General features: G+C 57.4%; 2 protein-coding genes across 3 annotated transcripts; both read left to right on the top strand.

Annotated features, from left to right (window-relative positions):
• Window positions 1–3,783: 3,783 nt before the first annotated feature.
• LOC127040126 (survival motor neuron protein-like) lies at window positions 3,784–10,830 on the top strand. Of its 2 annotated transcripts, XM_050933927.1 has the most exons (10): window positions 3,784–3,945; window positions 5,440–5,511; window positions 5,838–5,957; window positions 6,412–6,609; window positions 7,144–7,338; window positions 7,922–8,047; window positions 8,887–8,955; window positions 9,514–9,636; window positions 10,022–10,111; window positions 10,538–10,830. In XM_050933927.1, exons 1-9 carry the CDS (start codon window positions 3,898–3,900, stop codon window positions 10,103–10,105), a joined length of 1,035 nt encoding a protein of 344 aa, XP_050789884.1. In that variant the 5' UTR covers window positions 3,784–3,897; the 3' UTR covers window positions 10,106–10,111; window positions 10,538–10,830. The 2 variants fall into 2 exon arrangements, with proteins under 2 accessions (XP_050789884.1, XP_050789885.1); XM_050933928.1 differs by lacking the exon at window positions 5,440–5,511.
• A 6,228-nt stretch (window positions 10,831–17,058) lies between these two features.
• Window positions 17,059–21,024, top strand: LOC127040149 (cocaine- and amphetamine-regulated transcript protein-like). Its single transcript, XM_050933971.1, has 3 exons — window positions 17,059–17,181; window positions 20,104–20,187; window positions 20,917–21,024. The coding sequence occupies exons 1-3, from the start codon at window positions 17,059–17,061 to the stop codon at window positions 21,022–21,024; spliced, it is 315 nt and encodes a 104-aa protein (XP_050789928.1).
• The last annotated feature ends 1,768 nt before the right edge of the window (window positions 21,025–22,792 follow it).

Raw genomic sequence — 22,792 nt, forward strand, 5'->3', positions numbered from 1 at the left:
TGGAATTGGGGTTGCAGGCCCACTGGTTCCCCAGGATCCCCGCCTGTGCAGACTTGCTGCGGGAAGTGCACGGAGGGGCAGGAGAGGCTGAATGCTCCGAGGTCAGAGCCAGGAAGGTTGAAGCTGCGTGAGCTTCTTGCCCTGGGAGATAGTCTGCTCACAGAGAGGAGGCCCCCCAGAGTCCTGACTGGCTTCGTATGGAGTAGTTCCAGAGCATCGCCCAGTGATTCCGTGACAGGTGGTCATGCTCATGGGTTTCTTTAATGACTCTCACCCTCTGTGTGTCATTAAACCCCGCACTTCCACCTGGAACGCCATTCCTAGGAGAAGCTGAGTTGTAATTCGAGAAGGAGTTCAGAAAGCCACAACCGGCTGCACCGTGCGAGCATTAAAACGAGTCACGGCTGGATTGGGTTATCGTATCAGTAGCAAAGTCTCACATGATTAAAAATGAAACTTGAGTATAGGCCACAAATTTCAGGATTATCAAATAAATCAATAAAAATAAAATTACCCCCACTCCCTGAAACACTCAGCAACAGCCATGGCTGATGAAGACACTAAGGGTTGGTCCGAGACAAAAGTGAAAGTCTTTGTCCGTTTAAAGAGACTTGGCAGGCCCAGCACCATTTTTTACAAAGATCAAGAGGAGGGTGAATGTTCACTTTTCATGAGCATTGCAGAGCTAATTTTTCTGCTAGTCATGGTGAATACAAAGATACTTCAAGACATATCGCTATGGAGAAACATGTGAGCGGTGCCAAGGCTGTGACAGTCAAAATCACGGGCAACTTGTTCCCATGTGCTGGATCAAAAATGAGTGATAGCAGAACCAGAGCTGACATCTGATTTACAGAATGTCTTTCGGAGCATAATGTCCCTCGTGCTAGCAGTGATCATGCTAGTCCTTTATTTAAAACAATGCTCCTAGACTCCCAAATTGCCAAGAGCTATGCATGTGCTTCCACAAAAGTGATCCCTGTTATGCAAGGGACAATCGCACCTAAAACCCTTGCAAATGAACATCATGTGATTGAAGGCTTTGAATGATATTTTGCTTTGGATGCTAGTTCGGACGAGGTCAGGAAGTATTTTTCATTCCTGGTTGCATGCAAACACCCAGAAACATACAGTCTCACAGCTACGGAGTTTGTAGATATGGTTACTTTGCACATCAAATAAATCTCAGGAATTTTTCAGATGGAACCAACTGTGTGCTAACAAAACACAACGTTGCCTGAAATAAATCTTCTATGTATTTGGCAGATAATGCTGCAGACATGTCTGGATAGCACCACAATGTTATTATCTCGAATGAGAACTAAACAAACAATGAACCAAGGAGCGTACGCCCCTGCCATCTCGTACACTGGATGGCAGCGCATGCATTGAAAATCATTGGCAATGAAAGCTGAGGGTTCGATCATTGACAGGGAAGTGTCAGAATGGTGCCCTCATTGAATAAATACACAGCATTTTGCAGTGCCAGCCTGAAGATACTTGTGAAGTACGTGAAAATGCCCTGGCGGGCTTTGGAGGGATTTGAATGTACATTGGCTACTTGGGATATGCTGTTTTCCTCCTTTGTCAGTACCTTGGGTGAGGAAGAGCAAAGAGGTGCTGCAGGACCACGGGAACATTGGTGAGCATCTAGGGTCCTCTGATGCAGGTGTATTTGTTGTTTCTGCATGCAGTGTGGCCCATGATTAACGGGTTCACTGTACTTCTCCAAACCAAAGTGCCAGAGATTCGCCTTTGGCCCCAGCAATGATGATGCTATACAGAGATATTTGTACAACCCTCTGGGATAGCTGCACGTGAAAATGTTAGAACTATATGACAAGGGCTCTTTGGGGCAGTGGCTGGCATCTGAAGTGGTTATATGGGCTTTGGGACACATAACTTGGCAAGAAAGGAAAACATGATCCATCCAAGCCCATAGCAAACACTCTTGGTTGAGCTGTGCAGTTTTTTTTGCAAAGCACTGGATTACATGACAAAGATGGCAGTGTTGTTAGAAGATCCTGAATTTAAGAGCCTGGCTTGTGTGAGTCCAGCCAGTTGTTTATCAGCATCTTTCTGCGAAATAGAGGTGATAACTGATCAATTTTCTGATGTGATCAGTGCACGCCAAATTTCCGAATTTAGGATGTTCAGATCTGTGATGCACTTCTGAAATATACACTATGAGAACAGATGAATTTTGGCATAAAATATCTCCAGTGAATGACTTGATAAATGGCCAGACAAGATTCTCTGTGATTCCAGAACTTGTAAAATTCCTGTTTGATCACCGCAGCCATGCTTTATTCAGCGTTGGACAGAAAAAAATAACTGACATGAGAAGTTACCTGGGAAAAAATCCCTGTGTATGAAGAGGCGTGGATGGTGAGGAATGCACACTCTGTGCCAAACCAATATCTTTTCCCACATGAAGTGCCAGCAGCAGCAGCCTTCACCTGAACTGCACAAAGGCAAAACCTGCCACATCGATCAGTTTGTCCAACCGCTGGGAACACTCTGCAGAGGAACGGAAGCTACTGTTTTGCTTACTTTTGTTCTAGCCAAAACTGGCTGTAAAATTCAGTAACTAAATAAATTTGGGGGCTGACAGTCATTTCAGAATTTGTCAGGGCTGAAGACAGACAGAGAGAGAGACATTTGTCGAGCTAGTTTCTTTTGTTATTTTGAATATGTTGTTATAACAGCCGCTGTACCAAGCCTTCCCCAGAATGTAATTACTTGATTGATTATTTTTTTTAAATGCATCCTGCTTTAGCCACTCGAAATGTTGGAAGCTCTCAGGTACCTGGGGCCTGATTTTCATCAGGGCTGTGGACCTTTCACTCCTGATGAATTCAGAGCTCAGCGATCGCTCAGCAGAATAGACCACCAAGACGTATAGCCATCTGGGAGCCCCATCCATGGCCCGCCGAATGCTGCTCGGACAAGGAGACAAGGAGGCACCCCCGCCTCTCCAGCACAAAGCTTCGCAGGAAGCAGTTGACTGAAGGCCACCCAGAGGTGCCTTAGCTTCCCGGAGAAATTGTCCACATGGCCTTGGGTGTTGCAGAGTTTTGGCAGCTTTCACCATTGCTTCACTGGGGCCAGAGCTTTTTCTTCTCCTTGCAGAGGGGCTGCAGTGGTCACAGCTGCAGGTTATTAAATCGCCGTCATGTTTCATGGCAGCTAGGATTTGTTTAGTATTTTTATTTACATTTCCAGGAGGGTCTAGAGAGCCTGCCGGGGCCCCACAGACAGAGAGAGTCTCTCTGCCCCAAAGAGTTTGCTATCGAACTAGCCAAGACAGGATCATTATCCCGGCTTGACAGATGGGAAACTGAGGCACAAAGAGATACAGTGACTCGCCTAGCATCGCCCAGGAAATCTGCAACAGACCTGGGCCCCAGTCTCTTGGGTTCCATCTAGTCTCTGAACCACAAGGAAGCCTTCCTTCCAGGGGGACTTCTCTTTTTTAGGCTCCAGCCTGAGATCACGTCCTAATCCTGATAACCCAGCCTGAGCTGAGCACCGACATAGCTTGTTACACCGATGGACCCTCTCCCTCCCTCACCCAGCACAGCCTGCGAATATTTGCTGTCCCTAGACAGCGCCATGTACCTCCTACGTACAGGGGTCGCTGTGCAGAACAGGGCGGCGGTCCGCCTGCCAGCCACCACTCTATGGCGGGAGAGCAATGCCCTCTGGGGGTTGTAGTCCAAGCGTCCGCTGCTGCCCTATAGAACGCGGCTAGGAGTGAGGATGAAGAAAACTACATTTCCCAGGGAGCCTTGAGATAGCTGCATGCATGCACGAACTTTTTGGAAGAAATGGTGGGCTGGGGGCAGGCTGCTCCTGCCCTGAGATGGTGCATTAGGGGTGCAGGCTTGGATTGCAATGGCTGAGTGCGCGGGGGAGATAGTGTATCAGAAGGAGGGGCAGCAGGTAAGTGCAACCCACATGCGTCAGACTCTGGAACTGCTGGAGATCCCCACTGGGCTTCAGGGCCCCAGAGTTTGGCCTCTAAAATCCGGGGGGGGGGGGGTAGGACTCAGTGTGGCTCCCCCGCCCCCTTGCAAAACAGGGTGAAGAATCTGCACTTGAAAAAGCTGGAGCCATTTATTGTGCTGCTTTGCACTGAGTTAAAAGGGGGGAAACGAGAGAGCTGGGTCTGCCCCCTCCCCAGAAGGGAATTCAGCTGCTGGGGCTGGTTAGAATACCCTGGAATCCAACCCTCGCTGGGGGGTGGTTGCACCCCCCGGAGAAGTGGGAAACCAGCGGATGCAGAAGCCTGGTGGTTATTATTAGCATCATTATAGTATTTATTTCCTACCCTGAGGGTTGTCTGTAATGGGGAAATGCCTGTATACTTCTTGGTTTGAATGTTACAGCAGTGACACGAATTGGTTTGTTACAAAGGTTTCAGCAGTGCCAAACCTTCTTACTTGTGGGGGTTTTCTTGTCTGGGGTTTTAGGGGGTGAATGGGCCCCTGCCCCATGTTATGGGCGGGGGGGGGGAGGAAAGACTGCTACCCAGCTTGCTTTGTGATTTGTTTACAAGGGGCCCTGATCCTGCCCAGAACTAAGCAGGTGCTTAACGTTAAGCCTGTGAGTAGCCCTGCTGAGTTCAGGCGGCACTCCTATTTACCTTGATCAGGAAACAGCATTGCCTAGTGGGTAGAGCAGTGGGCTGGGTTTTTATTCCCAGCTCTGCCGGCTTCACGCTGTGTGACATTAGACTTTTCCCATCTGTAAAAGGGGAAACACGTATACCTGCCTTGTACCGCATGGCTAAGTGTGAGGTGTCATTAATCCACATCTGGCAGATTGGAGTTTCTCCGGGGGAGGGGGATGGTTTAATGTGTCCAGGCTAATCAGGACTGTATCTTTTCAGGGTAAGCCTCAGGGGAGGTGCCAGCTGCTCTGGGTGAACTCCCACTGGCATGCCTTTATTTTCTTATCTCAGCATCACCAGAGCCCAGCATACACAATCCTGAATCAGAAAACATGAGATTGCCTTAAAAATAATAAGATTTGGGGTCCTTTTTTTGTTTGACTTTCATGAGATTTCTGGGCTCATGCTTTCAAGCTTTGCTCTGCAACTCGGTGGGCTAGAAACAGTTTGGATTTTTAAATGGAAGCTGAGATTCTCTTATGATCCCTGGATCTCAAGAGCTTGGGAACTTTCACACCGATCATGCGAGTTGGCTGGGAATAAAGAGAACGTTCCTACTTGCAAGTGCTAAGGGCCCAATTCTGCAGGAGTCGGCGTTACCAGGTCCTGGTACAGGACCGGGGCATGCGGTTGCCTCTCTGCCTGCCAGCGTATGTCATGCTCTCTCTGGGTAGCTGATTCTGGTGGCTGGGCTCAGCTGAAGGACGCAGCCCCATGTTGTGTATATAAACGATCCTCTGTAATGGGGCGTGTGCTGTTTGCAGATTGCAGACTGTGCCGCGTCCGACGACCACGCTCTGATCCTCTCCTACGACCGAGCTGTCCGCTCCTATAAGGTGAGGCACTTGGGGTCTCCAAACCAAACTTCTGGGGATGCTTCCCCCCATGTCCCCACATCCTTGTTGGATGTGCCCCCCAAGCTGCCTGCTCCAGGTCTTGCTGAGCCCAGCCCCTGTAGGATTGGGGCAGAGGCTGCAGTCTGTGCTCCCTATGGGGCAGTGACCTGGGATGTCCCCTCCCTCTCCATGTCTGATGCTCCCCCAGCCCTGTGGGGAAAGGTTGGTCCTTCCAGCCTGTCTCAGGAGGGATGGGGAAACAGAGCAGCTGCTCCTCCCAAATCCCCATCCTTCTCTCAGCTGCCACAGTATCTTGAACATTGCAGGACACTCTGGGAGCTGGTGACAAGGACCAGGCATCCAAGAGCTCTGAGTCCTCAGCCTCCAGCGAGGCCGAGAGCGAGGGAGATGAGGAGGAGGAGAAGAAAGAGGAGGAAGGCTCCCAGGTGAGTACAAAACAAGAAACGATCTGTTACCTGCTGTAGAACAAGCCCATCCCACTTCTGTTGGCTCCACCAGGACAGGAGAAACCATTGACATCACATAGCAAACTCAGCCCTGGGTCCTGGGGGTGCTGGTTTCTGTCTCTTTAAGGGGAGGGACTCCTCTTGGCTCCACCCCTATGATGGGTGGGGCTCTCATGTGCACACCCAGAGGAGAGGGCCCTGTGGGAATCTGGAGAGGGGTGAGGGCAAGGAGTCATCCCTGGGGTTCTGCAGGAGGCTGCAGGATCCAGGGTTGGGGTTGGGGCAGAGTGTGGAATAGTGCAAATGCTGCACTAGCATGTGCGTTGCACAAGGATGGTTCATGCTGAGTAGTGTGGGCTATGGCTCTTCTGTTACCCGTGCTGACGCGTGTCCCTGCCATAGCCCTGAGGCCCCTCCCTGTCTCTCCCCGCAGTGGAAGGTGGGTGACGCCTGCTGCGCTGTCTGGTCCGGAGACGGGCTGCTCTACCCGGCTCGCGTCGTCTCCCTGAGCGAGGAGTGGGATGCCTGTGAGGTGGAGTATGAGCGCTACGGCAATCGGGAGGAACAGAGGCTGCGGGACCTGTTGCCCCCCGACAGGAGCCCAGACGACTTGCTGGAGCCCCGGAGAACGGTGAGATGCTGCAGGGTGAGGCTGCGCGGAGCCGTCTGGCATAGTGGGGACGCTGGCAGGGTTAGCCAGGAGGGCCTGGTTCGCCCCCCTTAGCCTGGGCACTTCGCCCACCCTGCGGGGGAACTATCTGCTCACAGATTCACCCATCTCAATGGGAGGTGGTCTGGTGTGGTGGTTAGAGCATGGGGCTGGGAGCCGGACTGTTCTCAGGGGGTGGGGAGAGTGTGGTTGAATGGTTAGAGCAGAGGAGAGTGTCAGGATGCCTGAGTTCTGTTCCCAGTGCAGGAAGAGGAACGGGGCCTCGTGACCCGAGCCTGGGTGTGGGATTCAGGACACCTGGGTCCAAGTACCAGCACACAGCAGAGCTCTGCCTCCCTCTAACGCCGCAGGGGGAGGTGAAAGGTGCTGTCCCGAACTGGGGTTTTGCCGGGACCCTGAGGCAGACACAGACTCTGGGGCCCCAAGGGGTCCCTAGCAGCCAGGCTGTCTGTGTGATGGGCTCTCGAGTAAGCCCCGGTTGGTGCCACTTCCCAGTGGAAGGCGGGTGACGCCTGCAGCGCCATCTGGTCGGAGGACGGGCTGCTCTACCCAGCCATGGTGCGATCGGTGGACGCCGCGGCGGGGATGTGCCTGGTGGAGTTTGTCGGCTACGGTAACAAGGAACAGCAGGCGCTGGAGGAGCTGCTGCCCCCGTGCGGGGCCGTGGATGGGGACCTGGACAGCTGGAGGGTGAGTGGCCCCCCATGGGAGGGGGAGTGAGGGCCATTAAAGAAGTGGCTGGGGTGTGTGTGAAGGGGACTCTTTTAGTGAGGGACTGATTTGGGGAAGGGGAGATCTCAGCTGTAATCACTGCAGTAGCCCTGAGTCCCCCATTAACTTCCCTTCCCCTTAACTCTGCCCACTCATGCACCCTCCCTCACTCCGTTTTTCTCTTCACTTCCCTTTGTCCACCCAAATTGCCCCCAAAGCTCAGTGCTAGGGGGCGCTGTGCTGCAGTGGATGGGGGGGCTCAGTAGGGGGTGCTCTCCCCTGCAGTCAGTGCTGGCTCCAGTACCACAGCTCAGTGCTTGGGGGCATTGTGCTGCAGCGAGCTGGGGGGCTCAGTAGGGGGCGCTCTCCCCTGCAGTCAGTGTCCCCGCTTCTCTCCCTTATCCAATCCCCTGCCAGCTCTGTGCCTCCCCCCTTCTCTGTGGAGTCCCCTGGGGCAGGTGAGGGGGGTCGCAGGTCTGGCACTGTCTCTGCTGGGTGCTGGTGGCAGCACAGGGCACGCCTGGGGCATGCTCTGCTCTGATCCCTGTGTCTCCTTGGCAAGGCTGAAGTGGTCCCCCCCCGAGTGCCCAGGGGACGCAGCCCCAGCTTCCCCCACGAGCCGCCCCACAGCTGGAAGAGGCAGAACAGGAAAGGGGAGTGGGCACATTACTTCCCCCCGCCGCCCAAGGTGAGTGCTTGGGATTGCCCCACTGGGACAGTGACCTGGGGGAGCTTAAACCGCAGCCCCCTCCCCACCTGTCCTCCCCCCTGCATCACAGGGAGACCAACGCAAGCTGCAGCCTCGGAGCCCTGCCGCTAAGTAGGGTTTGGTCTGCTCAGGACTCGAATGGGCGACTCCTGGGGAATCTAGGGGGAAAGCCCTGGCTGCTGCATAGGAACGAGGTGTCTCAGAGTGGGGAGCTCTCCCTCGGGAGAGGGGGATCAGTGCTGACCCCACTACTCGTGGGTGGTGCTAGGGGGCACTGGGCTGCAGGAAGCAGGGCCAGGGACCCAGTAGGGGGCACGGTCCCTTTGGAGTGGGTGCTGACTCCAGTGTGCAACATGGCACTAGGGGGTGTGCTCCTCTGGCAGTCGGTGCTGCCCCAGTACCCCATGGTGGAACTAGGGGGTGCTGTGCTTCTGGGAGTAGGTTGTGGGGAGGGGGGGTCCCTGTTCCTGGGAGTCAGTGTTGCCATCAAGTGGGAGCAGTGCGATGGGAGGGCATGGGCCAATGGCCCTTCGAGCAGGGGCTAGTGGGATTAGCCCCTTCTGCCCCGGCCACGTTCAACCCCCTTTAAATGTCTGGCCCCGTACCAGGGCCCCCTCCCCACTTAGCCCAGACCCAAGGGGAGGGGAGGGGAAGGATGAGGGCATCCCATTAGGGTCTGGGGGCTAGTGACCCATGCCCCACTGGGGTTTTGGAACAGCTGACAGGAGATGCTTGCATCACACCGTGGGGCCCGCTCCATCCCTGGCTCGCTGGGGTCCTCTCTCTGGGCTCACGCCTGCTCTCTGCCTCCCTTTCAGAGCAGCTCCTGGTGGCCTGGTCCCTTGCTGTCCTTCGGCCCCCCGCCCCGCAGATCTGCCTGCCCCCCGGTGAGTGTACCCACTCCTCCTCGGGCACCCATTTCTACGGCAAACCCAGAGCCACCGCGAATCCCGCCTTGCGGGAAAGGGCCCTGGCTGTTGATCTCCCGGGCTGGGGGAGGGGGCAAACCAGTGCTGAACCCAAAGCCCGGGAGCTGTTAAAGGGCAGTACTGGTAGCCCAATGCCATCTCTGGTAGTCCATGCTCTGGCCAGACTTCCAGGGCCAGCTGCCATCCTGCAGCATCGGACCCCGGGTTGGCCACCCCTCTGAGCTTGGCATGGGAGCCCAGCGCTGCTGCGCCCCCAGCTTTGCCCAGGCTGTCACTACCCTCTGGGAGGCGAGGGGGGGGAATCCCCCCCCCTGCAGGCTGGAGCACAAAGAAGCCACTAGGTGGAGCCAGTGGGCTGTTGATTTGAGCGTCACACTCGGGCAGGAGGGATCAGGTAAAGCTCCCACATCCCTGTGCATCCTGGGTGAGCGACCCCCCCAGAGGAGGGGGATCTCTGCAAGCATCTTTATTGCTAGGGAAGGTCCCTGACCAGGATCTCTGCTGCTGCTTTTCCAGGTCGTCCCTCCCCCCCCGCCACTGCTGCTGGACTCACTGTGCGCAGAAGATGATGAGGGGGGGCCCCTGGCCTGCATGCTCCTGGCCTGGTACATGAGCGGGTACCACACTGGCTTCTACATGGTAAGGCCTGGCTGCAGGGGGATCTGCCCCCCTTGGTGATTGGGCTGTCTTGCCCCTCTCCCCAGTGCTGCAGGGTGGGGGCTGGGGCTGCACTGGCCACGGGTGGTACCGCCCCCCCTCGCCGCTTAGGGTGGCTGACGGTGCTGGGCGTGAGCCGTGCTGCCTGCAGCCCTGAGTTTAGCTGTGTGAGATGGAGCTAAATGGGGGAGGGGCTCTCTGGGACATGGGCTGGATGTCCTGAGGGGCTCCCCTCACCGTAGGGGGCTGCAGGGGCTAGGGGCAGAGGAACTGGGGTGCATCCAGGCACTGAGCTGGCACATGACTGGGCCTGGATTTGAACTAGCAGCCTTTGGGTGCTACACGTTAACCCTTTCGTGCCTTGCAGGGACTCAGACAAGGCCGGGCGGAGGCGGCGACCCCCCGTCCAAAGCAGGGACCACGGTGGAAGAAGTCGTCCCCGCGCTGTTAGGGGCAGGTTGGGTTTGTACTGTGTGGATATTGGGCTGGGGGAGGGCAGGGAGATGAGGCGCTGGCTCCCGGCTGTGTGGCAGGAAGTGATCGGGTCCGTGTGGCACAGGGCTCTTCCTCACCCCCAGATCCGCCAGTGCCCCATAGTCCTTATTCCCACCCCCCCAAGCTATTCCACCGGGTGCCTGCGGACATGGCCAGTTGTGCCAAGCTGCCTTGTGATGTGGCTAATCCTCCACCGAGACCCTTGGGAGCATCTGAGTGCTCCCACCCCACACACTCCAGGGATCTCTAGGGCAATCAATCCCTCTGCTGCCTCCACAGCCTCCTCCTGTCTGAGTGGGGAAGCTCTGGGGGATCCCTCTCCCCTAGCAGGGGGCAGTAGCGTCACCTCATCTCCTCCCCCTCATCTCTCCCCCGTTCCTCCTTGCAGCTGGGTCTGGCTCCTTGCTCCCCCCCGCGGCAGGCTTGAGGCAGTGGCCCCGTCGGCCAGAGGTCTCCGCGCTGGCACCGGCGCTCGTGCTTCGAGGACTGGGACTCTGCAGTGCTGGATACCAGCTGGCCGTGCACCCCGGGGAGGGAGAGGACGGAAGCAGCCTTCGTCCCGTGCTGGCTCCGAGCCCGGCTGGAGTCCAGGGGGTGGAGGCATCGCTCCCCAGCGGCAGGCGTGCGCAGGCGGGATGGCTGCGGCCCGTCAGCAGTTTCCAATAAAAGGTGTTTGTCAGACCCTGTGCTCCAGGGAGGTTGTTGGTCTGGACGGGCGGAGGGGGAGGGGTTTTCCCGTTGGTGGGATGTGGGGATGGCGGTGGGTTCCCGTGTTTGAAACATGCTCACTGGGACCGAGATGGGCTAAGGTGCTGGGCTGCGCCCTACACCCATAGGAGTTCACACCCCTCCAAGGCTGGGTGGCTTTTCAGGGGAGCGGCCATGGAGGGTGGGGGTGGGGGGGTCACTGGGTGCAGTTCTTGAGCCTGTGACACACAGGCTAGATGATTGGACAGTCCCTGTGTGTCCTGGGTTTGAGTCCTGCCTCTGCCACAAACTCCCTGGGTGGCCTTGATCAAGTTGCTGCATCTCTCTGGGCCTCTGTGAAATGGGCAGAATGCGCCTGCCCTCGTCCTGTGGCTGGGGCCTGTGTCTGGGCAGCCCCCAGCACTGCAGTGCCTTGAGGAGCTGCCAGGGTGTATCTCTGCATCGGCACAGCGTCAGAGCCGGGCCCCTCACCCTGCTCGGGCCTGTGAGCGTAGGCCTGGGCTGCACACTCCCTGCGCCTGGCTTGAGGGTGAAGCCAAAGTCCTTGTCCTGCCTGCACAATCATGAGCTCTTAGTAAATGCAAGGATTTGCCCTGGTGCCTTAAATCGCCCTGGTGCCAGCTTTTCCTGTTACTTTGGGGCACGCTCATTTGCGTCACTCTTCTGGGGTGGGAGGGTCTGTAATTCTCTCAATGTTCTGCTTGTGCCACTTGTGTTTTCCCTGCTGCAAGTTCCCTCCCAGTGGAGCTCTCCTGCAGGGCCTAGGTTCTCACACACGTTAACAGAGCGTGTCTGAGCGGGCCGGGTCGAGCAGCGCTCCCAAGCTAGCTGCTTGTGCGCCCCTGGACTCGGTGGGCCGGGTCGAGCAGCGCTCCTAAGCTAGCTGCTTGTGCGCCCCTGGACTCGGTGGGCCGGGTCGAGCAGCGCTCCCAAGCTAGCTGCTTGTGCGCCCCTGGACTCGGCGGGCCGGGTCGAGCAGCGCTCCCAAGCTAGCTGCTTGTGCGCCCCTGGACTCGGCGGGCCGGGTCGAGCAGCGCTCCCAAGCTAGCTGCTTGTGCGCCCCTGGACTCGGCGGGCCGGGTCGAGCAGCGCTCCTAAGCTAGCTGCTTGTGCGCCCCTGGACTCGGCGGGCCGGGTCGAGCAGCGCTCCTAAGCTAGCTGCTTGTGCGCCCCTGGACTCGGCGGGCCGGGTCGAGCAGCGCTCCTAAGCTAGCTGCTTGTGCGCCCCTGGACTCGGCGGGCCGGGTCGAGCAGCGCTCCTAAGCTAGCTGCTTGTGCGCCCCTGGACTCGGCGGGCCGGGTCGAGCAGCGCTCCTAAGCTAGCTGCTTGTGCGCCCCTGGACTCGGCGGGCCGGGTCGAGCAGCGCTCCTAAGCTAGCTGCTTGTGCGCCCCTGGACTCGGTGGGCCGGGTCGAGCAGCGCTCCCAAGCTAGGTCCTTGTGCGCCCCTGGACTCGGTGGGCCGGGTCGAGCAGCGCTCCCAAGCTAGGTCCTTGTGCGCCCCTGGACTCGGTGGGCCGGGTCGAGCAGCGCTCCCAAGCTAGGTCCTTGTGCGCCCCTGGACTCGGTGGGCCGGGTCGAGCAGCGCTCCCAAGCTGACCACTTGTGTGCCCCTGGACTCGGTGGGCCAGGTCGAGCAGTGCTCCCAAGCTAGCTGCTTGTGCGCCCCTGGACTCGGCGGGCTGGGTCGAGCAGCGCTCCCAAGCTGACCACTTGTGCGCCCCTGGACTCGGCGGGCTGGGTCGAGCAGCGCTCCCAAGCTGTCACCCTCCTATGCAACAGGTTCAGCATGTCCCTATCCCCTTTCACATGACAGTTATGCTGGTAGGAACCCACGTGATGAGCAAACCTCACAGGATTTTTTGGCCCTGCGGGGATCTTTAGCTGCGGTACAAAGTGTTGTTGCAGAGCGAATGGGGAATCTAAAAACACAAAAGGGAGAGAGAGGGAGGGAAGCAACCAGCGTAAGCAGAAAAGTGATTTATTGCCAGGTTATAACCACACCAGGAGAGCCAACCAACCAAACCAGCTACAATAGTAAATCTAGCTTCAAATTGATTACAAAAATCATGTTTAGAAAACTACCTAGAATAGGAAAAAAAAGAGAGGGAGAGAGAGAGTTGGGTTCTCACCGCACTGTTTTGACTCGAGCGGGGGTCCCAGGTGGTGGTGGTAGCTGGGGGGCCGGAGTGCTGGAGACAAACAGAGCCCCCAGTGCAGTCAGTCAGGAGAAGATGAAGTCCCCATGGAACTGATGCAGGTTGTGGATCCAGGCATCAGAGCACTGACCTGAGTGTGGGTCGGGGGTTTTGAAGCGAAAGAACAGTGGTTCAAGGGAGACGCTGGATCTCTTTGTGGGTACACTGATGACTCAGAGGAGTAGATCAGAGTTGCTTTATTCAGGCTAGACAATAGGAACTGATCATTCCTGGCTGGGGGCCGTGTTCTGCCCAGGGAGCTCACAGTACAGTTTGGATCCCGATAACGGATTTATTACTAGAATCGGTCTGATAACTGCTGAGCTGGGTGTGTGCAGGCGGGTTCATTGACATCTGGAGCAGAGATCCCCCATCCTGCAGTGCTTCCCTGCTTTCTGGTCCCAGAGTTCTGTGCGGTTCTTGCCTTGGAATCTCAGTTCTCCAGTCTGTACGCTAATGGGGATGCCTCCCTGTCCCCTCTGAGCTGAGGGAGTTCCCTTAATCCGTCACCCTTGTCCAGAGGGGTCTAGGTGTCTCTCCCACGGCCTTTTCATTGCTTTTTGTAAGTCTTTCTTCTGAGCGGTTTTGGTCCAAGCAGAGGCTGGGAGCGGGGTGTCCTTTGTGAGCAGACAGGCTGGATGCTGCGCCCTGGTGCCCCAAGAAGACAGAGCTGACAGGTAACTTCCTCCCCACTCCCAGGCCCGCAGCCTCACCGGGAAGCAGTAGCCTTGGGTTGCTCCCCATCAGTGCTGCTCTTGCTTGGGGGCCCAGCAGGGAATCTGCCCTCAGCCCCTGCTTGCTCCCTCCGGATCGTTCAGCCACAGCACAGGGCTGGAGCTGTGAGAGGCTGACGGAGCCGCCCCCCTCGGGAACGGCCAGTTGATTCTTCCAGGGCTCAGCGGCTAACTGCTGCCATTCCTGCTGCCAGGATTTATGGCTTGGGGCCTGGCTGCAGGTGCCAATAAGGACTCAGCAAAACAAATTATGTTTACAGCCAGCGCTGATCTCAGCCAGCCGGGAGGCTGGAGACACCTGCCCATGACTCATGGGGCCTGGCCCTGCAGGAGCCTGCTCCGCACCCAGGCCTTGTAACCCCAGCCGCTAGTACCCCACCCCTGCCCCTGGAGAGTGAAAATATCATCAAATCTATTGCAAAGGAACCGAAACCCCCAGCTCCTTGGGTCTCACCAGCTCCGCCTTGGAAGATGCCCACCCAGGCCCACTCGCAAAGCAACTGTCCTAGCTATGCAAATGGCTGCCTTGCTCTCCAGCCAGCCTTCCCTGAACGCTGGCCCGGATGAAACCCTCTGGGTGTGGGGAACTCCCTGCCACTAGATTGGGCTGATCTGCCCAGCCAGAGCAGAGTGCCAGGCACATCTCTCGGCACAGGCCTCCCTGGGGCAGGGAGATGAGGCAGTGCTGCCGGTATCTGGCAAAGTTACTCACTCGCAGTCTGCCTGGCTGCAGCTTGTAGCCATCTGCTGTTTGCAGGGACCTGCTGGGCTCAGCTCTGTGGCTGCTTAGGGAGGGGTGGGGCTGCTGGCGAGGGGGCAGGAGGCTGAGAAGTTGCAGGGTGGTGGGTAGGGGAAGTAATGTTTGCTCAGTGAATTGGCTGCCCCTGCCCTGGGAGGGTGACGGCAGCTGAGGGGGCATGCACAGACCTTGCTGCTCCCGTGGGTGCTGGCTGCACAGAAAGCCTGCGTCACTGTTTGCTGCTCACTCCTGGGAGGATGCTCTGGGGAGGGGGGCCTCAGCGCAAGCCCCATGTGCACAGAACTGACTCCCCGGCCTGCACCCGCTTGGGGCTTCCCTGGTCTCACCCTTGGCCCAGGTGGCTCAGCCTCTGTCTACACTACAACATGATTCCCCTGCTTGTGTGCAGGTGTAGGGGAGCGAGCAGGACTGTAAATAGCCATGAAGCCATGGTAGCGGCCCTGGGGGCACAGCTGAGCCCATGACAGGGCCAAGTCCACCTGGCACAGGTAGCTGCGTGCTCAGTGATGCAGCTATTTATACTCACACTATGAGCGCATGTGTCCCTGGGCAGGGCCTCGCCCCCTCGTTCGTAGTGTAGACAGCGCGTTGGAGTACCCGGAAGGGATGGACTGTCTGCCTAGGGGTTAGTGCCTCTCTGGCAGCTCAGCTCTCCAGCCAAATCTGGCCCCACAGCTCCCCTCTGCAGCCAGTCTGTACTACTGGGCTTCCTCCTGAGGCCTCTGCCCAGCAGAGGTGGGGCAGGCTGGGCTGATGACCTGCCCTGGGGCTCTGCACTCCCCCAGTGTCTGTACTTCAACCTGTTGATTCATGTGAAAACTATAATCTGCCTCCTCGGCCATAGAATTTTCCCTTGTGAGTCCTGCGAGCCCGTTTTTCCCCTAGTGAAGATGCACTTATTGTGGTCCAAGCAGGGGTATGTCTAGCCCCTGGGGCCAGGCTGCCCCAGCCCCCACATAGTTTTCCCCTAGATCCCGGGCTGATGGGACTGCCTACAATGGTGTGTAGCCAATCAGCGACTGCCAGCAGCAAATCTCGCCAAGAGGCGGTGATGGGACACTAGCTGGGGAGGGCTCTGTTACTAGAGAATTCTTTCGCAGGTGTCTGGCTGGCGGGTCTTGACCCACATGCTCAGGGCCTAACTGATCCCCCTATTTGGGGTTGGGAAGGAACTTTCCCTGGGTCAGATTGGCAGAGACCCTCAAGGTTTTTCGCCTTCCTCTGCAGCGTGGGGCAGGGGTCACGCGCAGGTTTAAACCAGTGTAAATGGTGGATTCTCTGCTACTTGATGTCTTTCAACCACGATTTGAGGAGGTCAGTGACTCTGCCAGAGGTCAGGGGTCTATTCCAGCAGCAGGTGGGTGAGATTCTGTGGCCTGCAATGTGCAGGAGGTCAGACCAGATAATCGCGATGATCCCTTCTGACCATAACGTCTGGGAGCCTGTGAAGGGTGACATCACCCAGCCAGCCCCCAGCCCCATCACTCTGCACTGAGGGATGAGCCAGGATGGAGCCTGCAAAGAGAAATCCCTTCACTGGCCTGTCTGCCACTTTCCAGCCCCCGCCACACGCCGAGGAAATCCCACACTCCAGTCTCAGCACGGCCGCCCAGGGGCTGCTGGTCCCTGCAGGCCCATTAGTGCATGTGGGCCAGATAGTTCTGGTGATTTACCGGTGGGGACACAGCGTCCTGGTGGATCAGCCCTGATGCTTCTTGACAAGGTGGAATCGCTTTGTGATGAGGCTCTGGAGGGCCCAGCCCTGGCCTGTTTCATCCATTGATTTTCCACCCTTTGGAGTTAAGCCGCTAAGCGCAGCATTTGGGCCTTGTCTCCACCTACTTAAGACTCTCTGAGCCAGGCAGCCTGAGTTATGGCCTGTCTCTCGAGCAGCCTTTGCCCCGTTGGTTCCTCGCAGAGCTTAGGGCCTAAATGAAACAGGGGGGTTGCCTCCCCTCAACAGGCGCCAGCAGTTGGGGTTCCCGGCTCTTTGAAAAGGCAGCTCAAGCATCAGTAACTATTGTGCAGCCTGGGGAAACCGAGGCAGGAACGGTGGGACGGGCAGAGTTACCTGGCGGCAATGGGATTAGAACCCAGCCGGTCCCGAGCCCCTTGGCTTGTGCTGTACCCCCTGAGCCAGGCCTAATCACCCTGCTGCCAGGGCTGGCTCCAGCTGCCGGCAGGGCCCCTGCCCAGCGTCGTGCCCGGGGCCCAGTGGCAGGGTGCTCCTCACACTCGTGGTCACCGCGCCCCGCGGGGAGCTGGCTGGGGCGGGGGCGTCCTGGGGCTGGAAAGCTAAAATCCATCACCGGTGGCCTGGTGCTACCAGACAGCCCCAGCTCCCCGGCCAGCCCCCCCGGGCCGCCCCCACCCCCGGAGAAACCGTTTCCACCAATCCGGCGCCAGCGGGGGTGTCGCTCCGCATTCAAAGTGCCGGCGAGACGCGGTATAAAGCCGAGCGAGCTGCAGCCCGGGGCGAGCCAAGGGGGTCGCGCCGGAGCTTCAGCACCATGGAGAGCTCCCGCCTCGGCCGCCTCTGCCTGGGATGCTCGCTGCTCTACCTGCTGGGCGCCGGCCAGGAGCCCCGGGGGCCCGGGGCTGCAGCCAGCCAAAGCCGGGAAGAAAAGGACCTGGTAAGGGGGGAAGCGTGCAGGGGGCGGCCCGTCCCCTCGGGGGCGAGGTGGGAGGATGGGCGTGTGGCTCAGGCACTGAGCTGGGCCTCCTGGGTCATGTCCCGGCTCTGCCACTGGCCCCGGGTGACCTAAGTCCATTAGGCTGAGATTGGTTTTTCCTTCAGCCCTGCCCAACCCCTGGCTGAGGGTCCCTTCGCCGCCACCCCGGAGGGGTGATTTCCAGCTCACGCGGACGGAGGCAAGCGAGTCCTGATCGGGCCAGCGCTGGGGCTACCTGCCCTGAGCTTAACCCTGCCTGGGACGCTAGGTAGCGACCGCTGGGGCAACGCTGCTGGTTCTCACGGCCTGGTGCCATCAGCGCTGGCCTGCACACTCCTCCCCCAGCTGGCAACTGCAGCACCAGTAGGGTGACCAGATGTCCCGATTTTATAGGGACAGTCCTGATTTTTGGGTCTTTTTCTTATATAAGCTCCTATTACCCCCCAACCCCTGTCCTGATTTTTCACACCTGCTGTCTGGTCTCCCGAAGTGCCAGCTCAAAGGGTAGATGACTCTGGTCTCTTTCAGGCCCCAGTTCAATAGCACGGGCTCAAGTCTTTGCTGAACCTGGGTAATGCTTGGCCACGGCAAGGAGAAACTCACTGGTGCTTGGGAGGCGCTTGCCTGCTACTGCAATGGGATCCCATAGATAGACAGGGGCTTCCTACGGCCAGGACAAACAGGCTGTGAAGTGTCTAGGAAGCACGTCTAGCTAAGTAACAGTGACAACTCTCCTCTCCTCTCTCTCCAAGCCATGAATCAGTCCCTGCTGTTGGTTTGCTAAAGGGGTTTCCAGTGAAAACCAGGCACTTTCTTTAAAAAGCAGTTTGGTTTTTATTGCACTGATTTATGGCTGTTGTTCAGTTGAAACTGACAGGAAACGAATAGTAAATATGCTGTTATAATTAGGTTAAAACACACACAGCCTCTCTGGACATGGGGCTGCATAAAGAAAATGGACGGACCCCACTGCTTTACTGTCACTTTCATTTCTTGACTCTGGATGCAAAGGTATTCGAGTGGGTGATTTTTCTGGAGCACGTCTTTTCATTCATGTTTTAAACTTTTTAACTAGATGTTCAGTGCTCGAGATGGGCTACTGGGAAAAGAAATATGGCCCAGGGCTCTGAATTTCTGAGCTTTCCTGCTGTTTATCTGGTCTCAGTTTTTAAAGTTTGTCAGCAACATGGCTGTTCTAGTGCATGTGCATCTAACGCTCCTTTATCCAGGGTCTCAATAGCAACAGGCCGAGGAGCTTCAGGGAGTTAACATAACAAGAGTGGATAGGGCCAGAAAGATACAAAGATACTTTCTCACTACCTGAGAGAGCTACAGAGAGATCCCTGCTTGTCCTGGGAAATAGAACGGGAAATACTACTTCAAGAGGCATTTAAATATTGCAGTAATGGGGACCATCAGTACTGAGTGAGAGGGAGAGTATTTACTGTGTCGTCATAACATCTAGAATCCTGAACTAAGGCCGGGGCCCCATGGTGCCAGGCGCTGCACAGATGCGCAGCGAGAACAGTCCTTGCTTTAAAGCGCTCCCAGTCTAAGCAGCCAAGGCAGAGAACAGGGGGTGAAAAGATTCATCACCCCCCCTTTTACAGAGTAAGGCCCAGCTTTGCAAGGTGCAGACAGGTGACTAGTGGGATTTTCAAAATCACCTATAACTGCACCCGTAGCTGCCTGTGTCTGGGCCTTGCCATGCAACTTGCCTAAGGTTGCACGGATACATGAGCTGCCCAGCGGGTGTTTAAAGTGAGGGGGTAGCAGCGGGTGGCAGATGGAACTGAGCGAGCGAACACCCTCGCCCCATAAACGACCCCAGAACGCATTCCAATTCCACGCCCTTCAGCGTCCTCCTTCGCAGAGTGAGTGCCAGGAAAACGCCAGTGCACCGGCAGAAGAAACATGCTCCCTGCTGGGACGGGGGGTTGAGGCTAAAACACCAAGAGAAAGCAGGAAGCACCAGTCCTGTTTGTTGGTGCCACTGGCTGCTCCAGTCACCCAGACTGATACTGATTCAGGGGCTCTGAAAGCAAAGTGGTTGGGCTTGTGGCTTAGGCACAGCGCTGGCACTTTGGGGTCAGCTCCTAGGGGGAGTCACTGACTCTCTCAAAGTGCAATAATTCTGCCTTGCAGTGTGTATGTTTGTAGGGATCAGGGCCCATCTCTCGCTCAGGGTACAGCCACACTGCCAGGAAAATGTGGTGACCACGCAGGTCAGCACAGCCTTGATCTAGCTGACATGGGTCACAAGAGAAGGGTAGTGGGGGCAGGTAGGTTACAGCCCCGGTGGGCTTGTACTCTGGTTGCCAGCTCCTGCCGCCATGGCCACACTACCGTTGTTACCAGCACGAGCTAGAGTTAAGCTGGTGCAGCTATGCCAAGCCGTGCAGATGTCCCCATGTGCCTGTGCAGCCCTAGGTGGGGGGAAGCTTTCCAGCCCACTTCAGTGACTTACACTCCTAAGCCCCATCGACCTTCACAGAGGCTCCACTGACAATTCAGAGCACCCTGCCTCCCTCGCTCAGGGTGTGAGAAATTCAAACCCGAGGGATGGAGTTGAGGACCTTCCCCCACCTCGACACTGCTAGGGGGATGGGCGAATTTGTCCATCGACCAGGCTACTGCGGCTTGGGCAGGTGGAAGGGAAACCCCTTTGGCCGCGGCAGGAAATGTCTACACTAGGGCGTTTGTCACCTATAGTGTGGTCATGGCCTTCGACTCCGGTGCTTGCGACAAGCTGATCCCCTTGTCATGCTAATAGCCGGGGTGACCGATCCCCAGTCCCCGCTGTGGGGCCTGCGGAGCCGGCTGGAGACGAGGACCCAGGCGCCCTGCTGAGCGCCCGCCCCATGCGCTCTCTCTCGCCCGCAGATTGAAGCTCTCCAGGAGATGCTGGAGAAGCTGAAGATGGAGCGGCTGCCCTCCGTAGAGAAGAAGCTGGGCTCGGTGCCCTCGGTAAGGAGCCTTTATTTCGGGCCCTCGCTGCTCGCTCCACCCATGTCTGGCTCAGGGCTGAGGCTGTAACAAAGCCCTGGGGGTAAACATGTCCTAGGTGCTTTGCCCTGGGGAGCTGGTGAGTAAATCTCCCTGCAGCTGCGAGCGCCACCTCAGCACGGGCACTGCCAGATTGCAGCACCCAGCTCCCTCTCAGGAGCCTGAATGGAGACGCCAAGTCTTCTGTAGGGCCCAGCCCCCGGCAGCTCCCCTGGGGAGCAATGGAGACATCCCGTGTGCCCCCCTCAGTGAGAGCGAGGGGGGGCTCCCCCAGGTGTCCCCCCCACCAGTATGAGCAATGGGGGCTCCCCCAGCCCAGTCCCCCCCACCGGTATGTGCAACGGGGGCTCACCCAGCCCTGTGTCCCCTGCACCAGTATGAGCAATGGGGGCTCTACCAGCCCCCATGTTTTATAGTTTCTCAGGCCAGCAGGGTCCATTGTGATCCTCTCGTCTCACAGTTCTGTTTACTCCAAGGTCCTTGCCCGACAGGTGCAGCCGCAGTGTTACTGGGAGTTGATCGTGAGCTCCCGGGGACGGGGGCCGTGGCCCCTGCACATCTGCAGCTCTGTACCAGCCCTGACAGAACAGATCAGTGCCTGGGAACGAGCTGGCAGCCAGGCGGGTGGTAGCTTTGAGCCAGGGGCGTCCGACCGGCTGGTCCAACCCGCGTGGCCCTTCTCTCCCCTAGTGCGATGCTGGAGAGCTGTGTGCCGTGAGGAAAGGAGCCCGGATCGGGAGACTCTGCAACTGCCCCCGCGGGACGGCCTGCAACTTCTATATCCTCAAATGCTTGTGAGGAGGACAGGAATGCTTGGCCAGGATGGGGCGGGAGGAGGGAGGCCTGCAGAGCAGCCTCTAGTCCTAATCTCTCCACCTGGCCTGTTTCGGCAGCCGTCAGGAAGTGGGTTTGGTTTTTCTCCTGTGCTAGGAAAAATAAGCTCAGCACTTCCCCCACGGCCCTTAAGGCTCCCTCCCCATTCTAGCGCCTGCGATGGAAGGAGCTCTCTGTGCAAAGTTTGTCATTGCTTTGATCCCTTGCTGCCCTGAGGGAGGCTAGGAGAAGTCAGCCTGGCCTGCTTTTCCAAGGTGCCAAACCCCTGATCTCAGTGGGGCCAGCAGGGGCTCAGCAGCTCTGAGAATCAGCTCCCAGCCCCACTTACATTTCCCATGTCCCTTCTTCCCGCTTTCCCTGCCTGGAGATCTGTGGACCAAAGATTCTCTGCTCAGTGCAGAGGGGGAGGCTGCTGGCTGCAGCCTCTCATGTCTCTGCTTGGTCCCTGGCTGTGAGTAGACTAGCCTGGGACTATCCCTGCAGTGCCAGTAGGGGTGGCTTTGGATTCTCTCTCCCGGGGAGGAAGGAGCAGCAGGAAGAGGGGATCTGAGCAAACCATGCCACATGCAAACACTGCAGATCAGCAGACTCCCAAGGAACATCCCCCCCCCCCCCCAGCCAATCATTGTCCCTGCTCCCTAGCATCACCTCCTTGGCTGCTGCTCTGAACCTACTCACCCTGACTCTGGGCAAAGAGCCAGGCTGTGCAGAATGACAGGAAATGGGGGGGAGGAGGAAGAGGGGGGTACTGGAGGCAATAGGTAATGAGGAGGAAGGCTGGCCTGGGGGGTTAAGGCACAGGGCTGGGATCCAGGTTCAAGCACCAGTTCTGCTATTGACTCCTGGTGTGACCAGGGCAAATCACTCAGCCTCACGGGCTACCGGTAACATGGACAATAATGCGTCCTTGGCCCATCGTGTCTGTTTAGACTGTGAGCTCCCAGGGGGAGGGACCATCTCTGACTCTGGGCTTGGCAAGCACCCGGACAACAGGGCCCCATCCCAGCTGGGACCTCTAGGCATAGAGAATCAGACTTGGCTCCAGATAATCTTTTAGCATTCCCCAAAGGCAGCAGTCACGGGGGGGGGGGGGGTTTTCTCTCGCTTCCGGATCTTATCTGCTTTAGCCCATCCCTGCAATTCAAGCTGGCACTGGGAAATAAACAGAGACCAAGGCATGCCACAGCAGCAGCACGCGCCTGTGGAGATACAGGGGGTGTTTGCACATAGACCACCCATTGCAATGAGCATCAGAGCTCCCCATGCTGAGCTGCTGTTGCAGCAGGAAAATGGTCACACTGAAGGCCCTGATTCTCCAGGTGTTTGTTAGCTCCAGTGCCAGATGGGTATGAGAAATGTTCCCGAAGCAGCCTGGTAAAACAGCTGCTGTGCACTTTGCCTAGTTGTGTGAAGGGCTGAACAAGGGGCAGGCCCAGGGAGGAGCAGTCCCCAGCGGGAAGGGAGAGTAAAGGAAATGGGAAAGAAATAGTGACATGGGCCCTCGAAGGGGTCAGTTTCTTTCAAAAGCTGCATCAGCCCTGAAATTCCACCCCCCCCCTCCCAATTCGTTTTCCACAGCACATTGCGCCTGTGGTGAGCCCAAACAGTAATGGAGAAGGGTGCTAATGCCAGGCTCCTATTAAATGATTTGTACTCAACCCTGTGCCTCAAGCCTTCTCTTTTCAGTGATGTGCCATTTCCACTTTCCTGCCTGCCAACATCCCCGGGGACC

This window comes from Gopherus flavomarginatus, chromosome 24 (genome assembly GCF_025201925.1).
Source record: "Gopherus flavomarginatus isolate rGopFla2 chromosome 24, rGopFla2.mat.asm, whole genome shotgun sequence".
Taxonomy (NCBI): Eukaryota; Metazoa; Chordata; order Testudines; family Testudinidae; genus Gopherus; species Gopherus flavomarginatus.

Excerpts from the sequence above, each read along its gene's own strand:
- LOC127040126 (XM_050933927.1), top strand. The coding sequence starts at position 3,898 with ATGGCTGAGTGCGCGGGGGAGATAGTGTATCAGAAGGAGGGGCAGCAG. Across the intron at positions 5,958-6,411 it reads AAGAGGAGGAAGGCTCCCAG|TGGAAGGTGGGTGACGCCTG; the intron begins GTGAGTACAAAA and ends CTCTCCCCGCAG. Across the intron at positions 9,637-10,021 it reads ACCACACTGGCTTCTACATG|GGACTCAGACAAGGCCGGGC; the intron begins GTAAGGCCTGGC and ends CGTGCCTTGCAG.
- LOC127040149 (XM_050933971.1), top strand. The coding sequence starts at position 17,059 with ATGGAGAGCTCCCGCCTCGGCCGCCTCTGCCTGGGATGCTCGCTGCTC. Across the intron at positions 17,182-20,103 it reads GCCGGGAAGAAAAGGACCTG|ATTGAAGCTCTCCAGGAGAT; the intron begins GTAAGGGGGGAA and ends TCTCGCCCGCAG. Across the intron at positions 20,188-20,916 it reads AGCTGGGCTCGGTGCCCTCG|TGCGATGCTGGAGAGCTGTG; the intron begins GTAAGGAGCCTT and ends TCTCTCCCCTAG.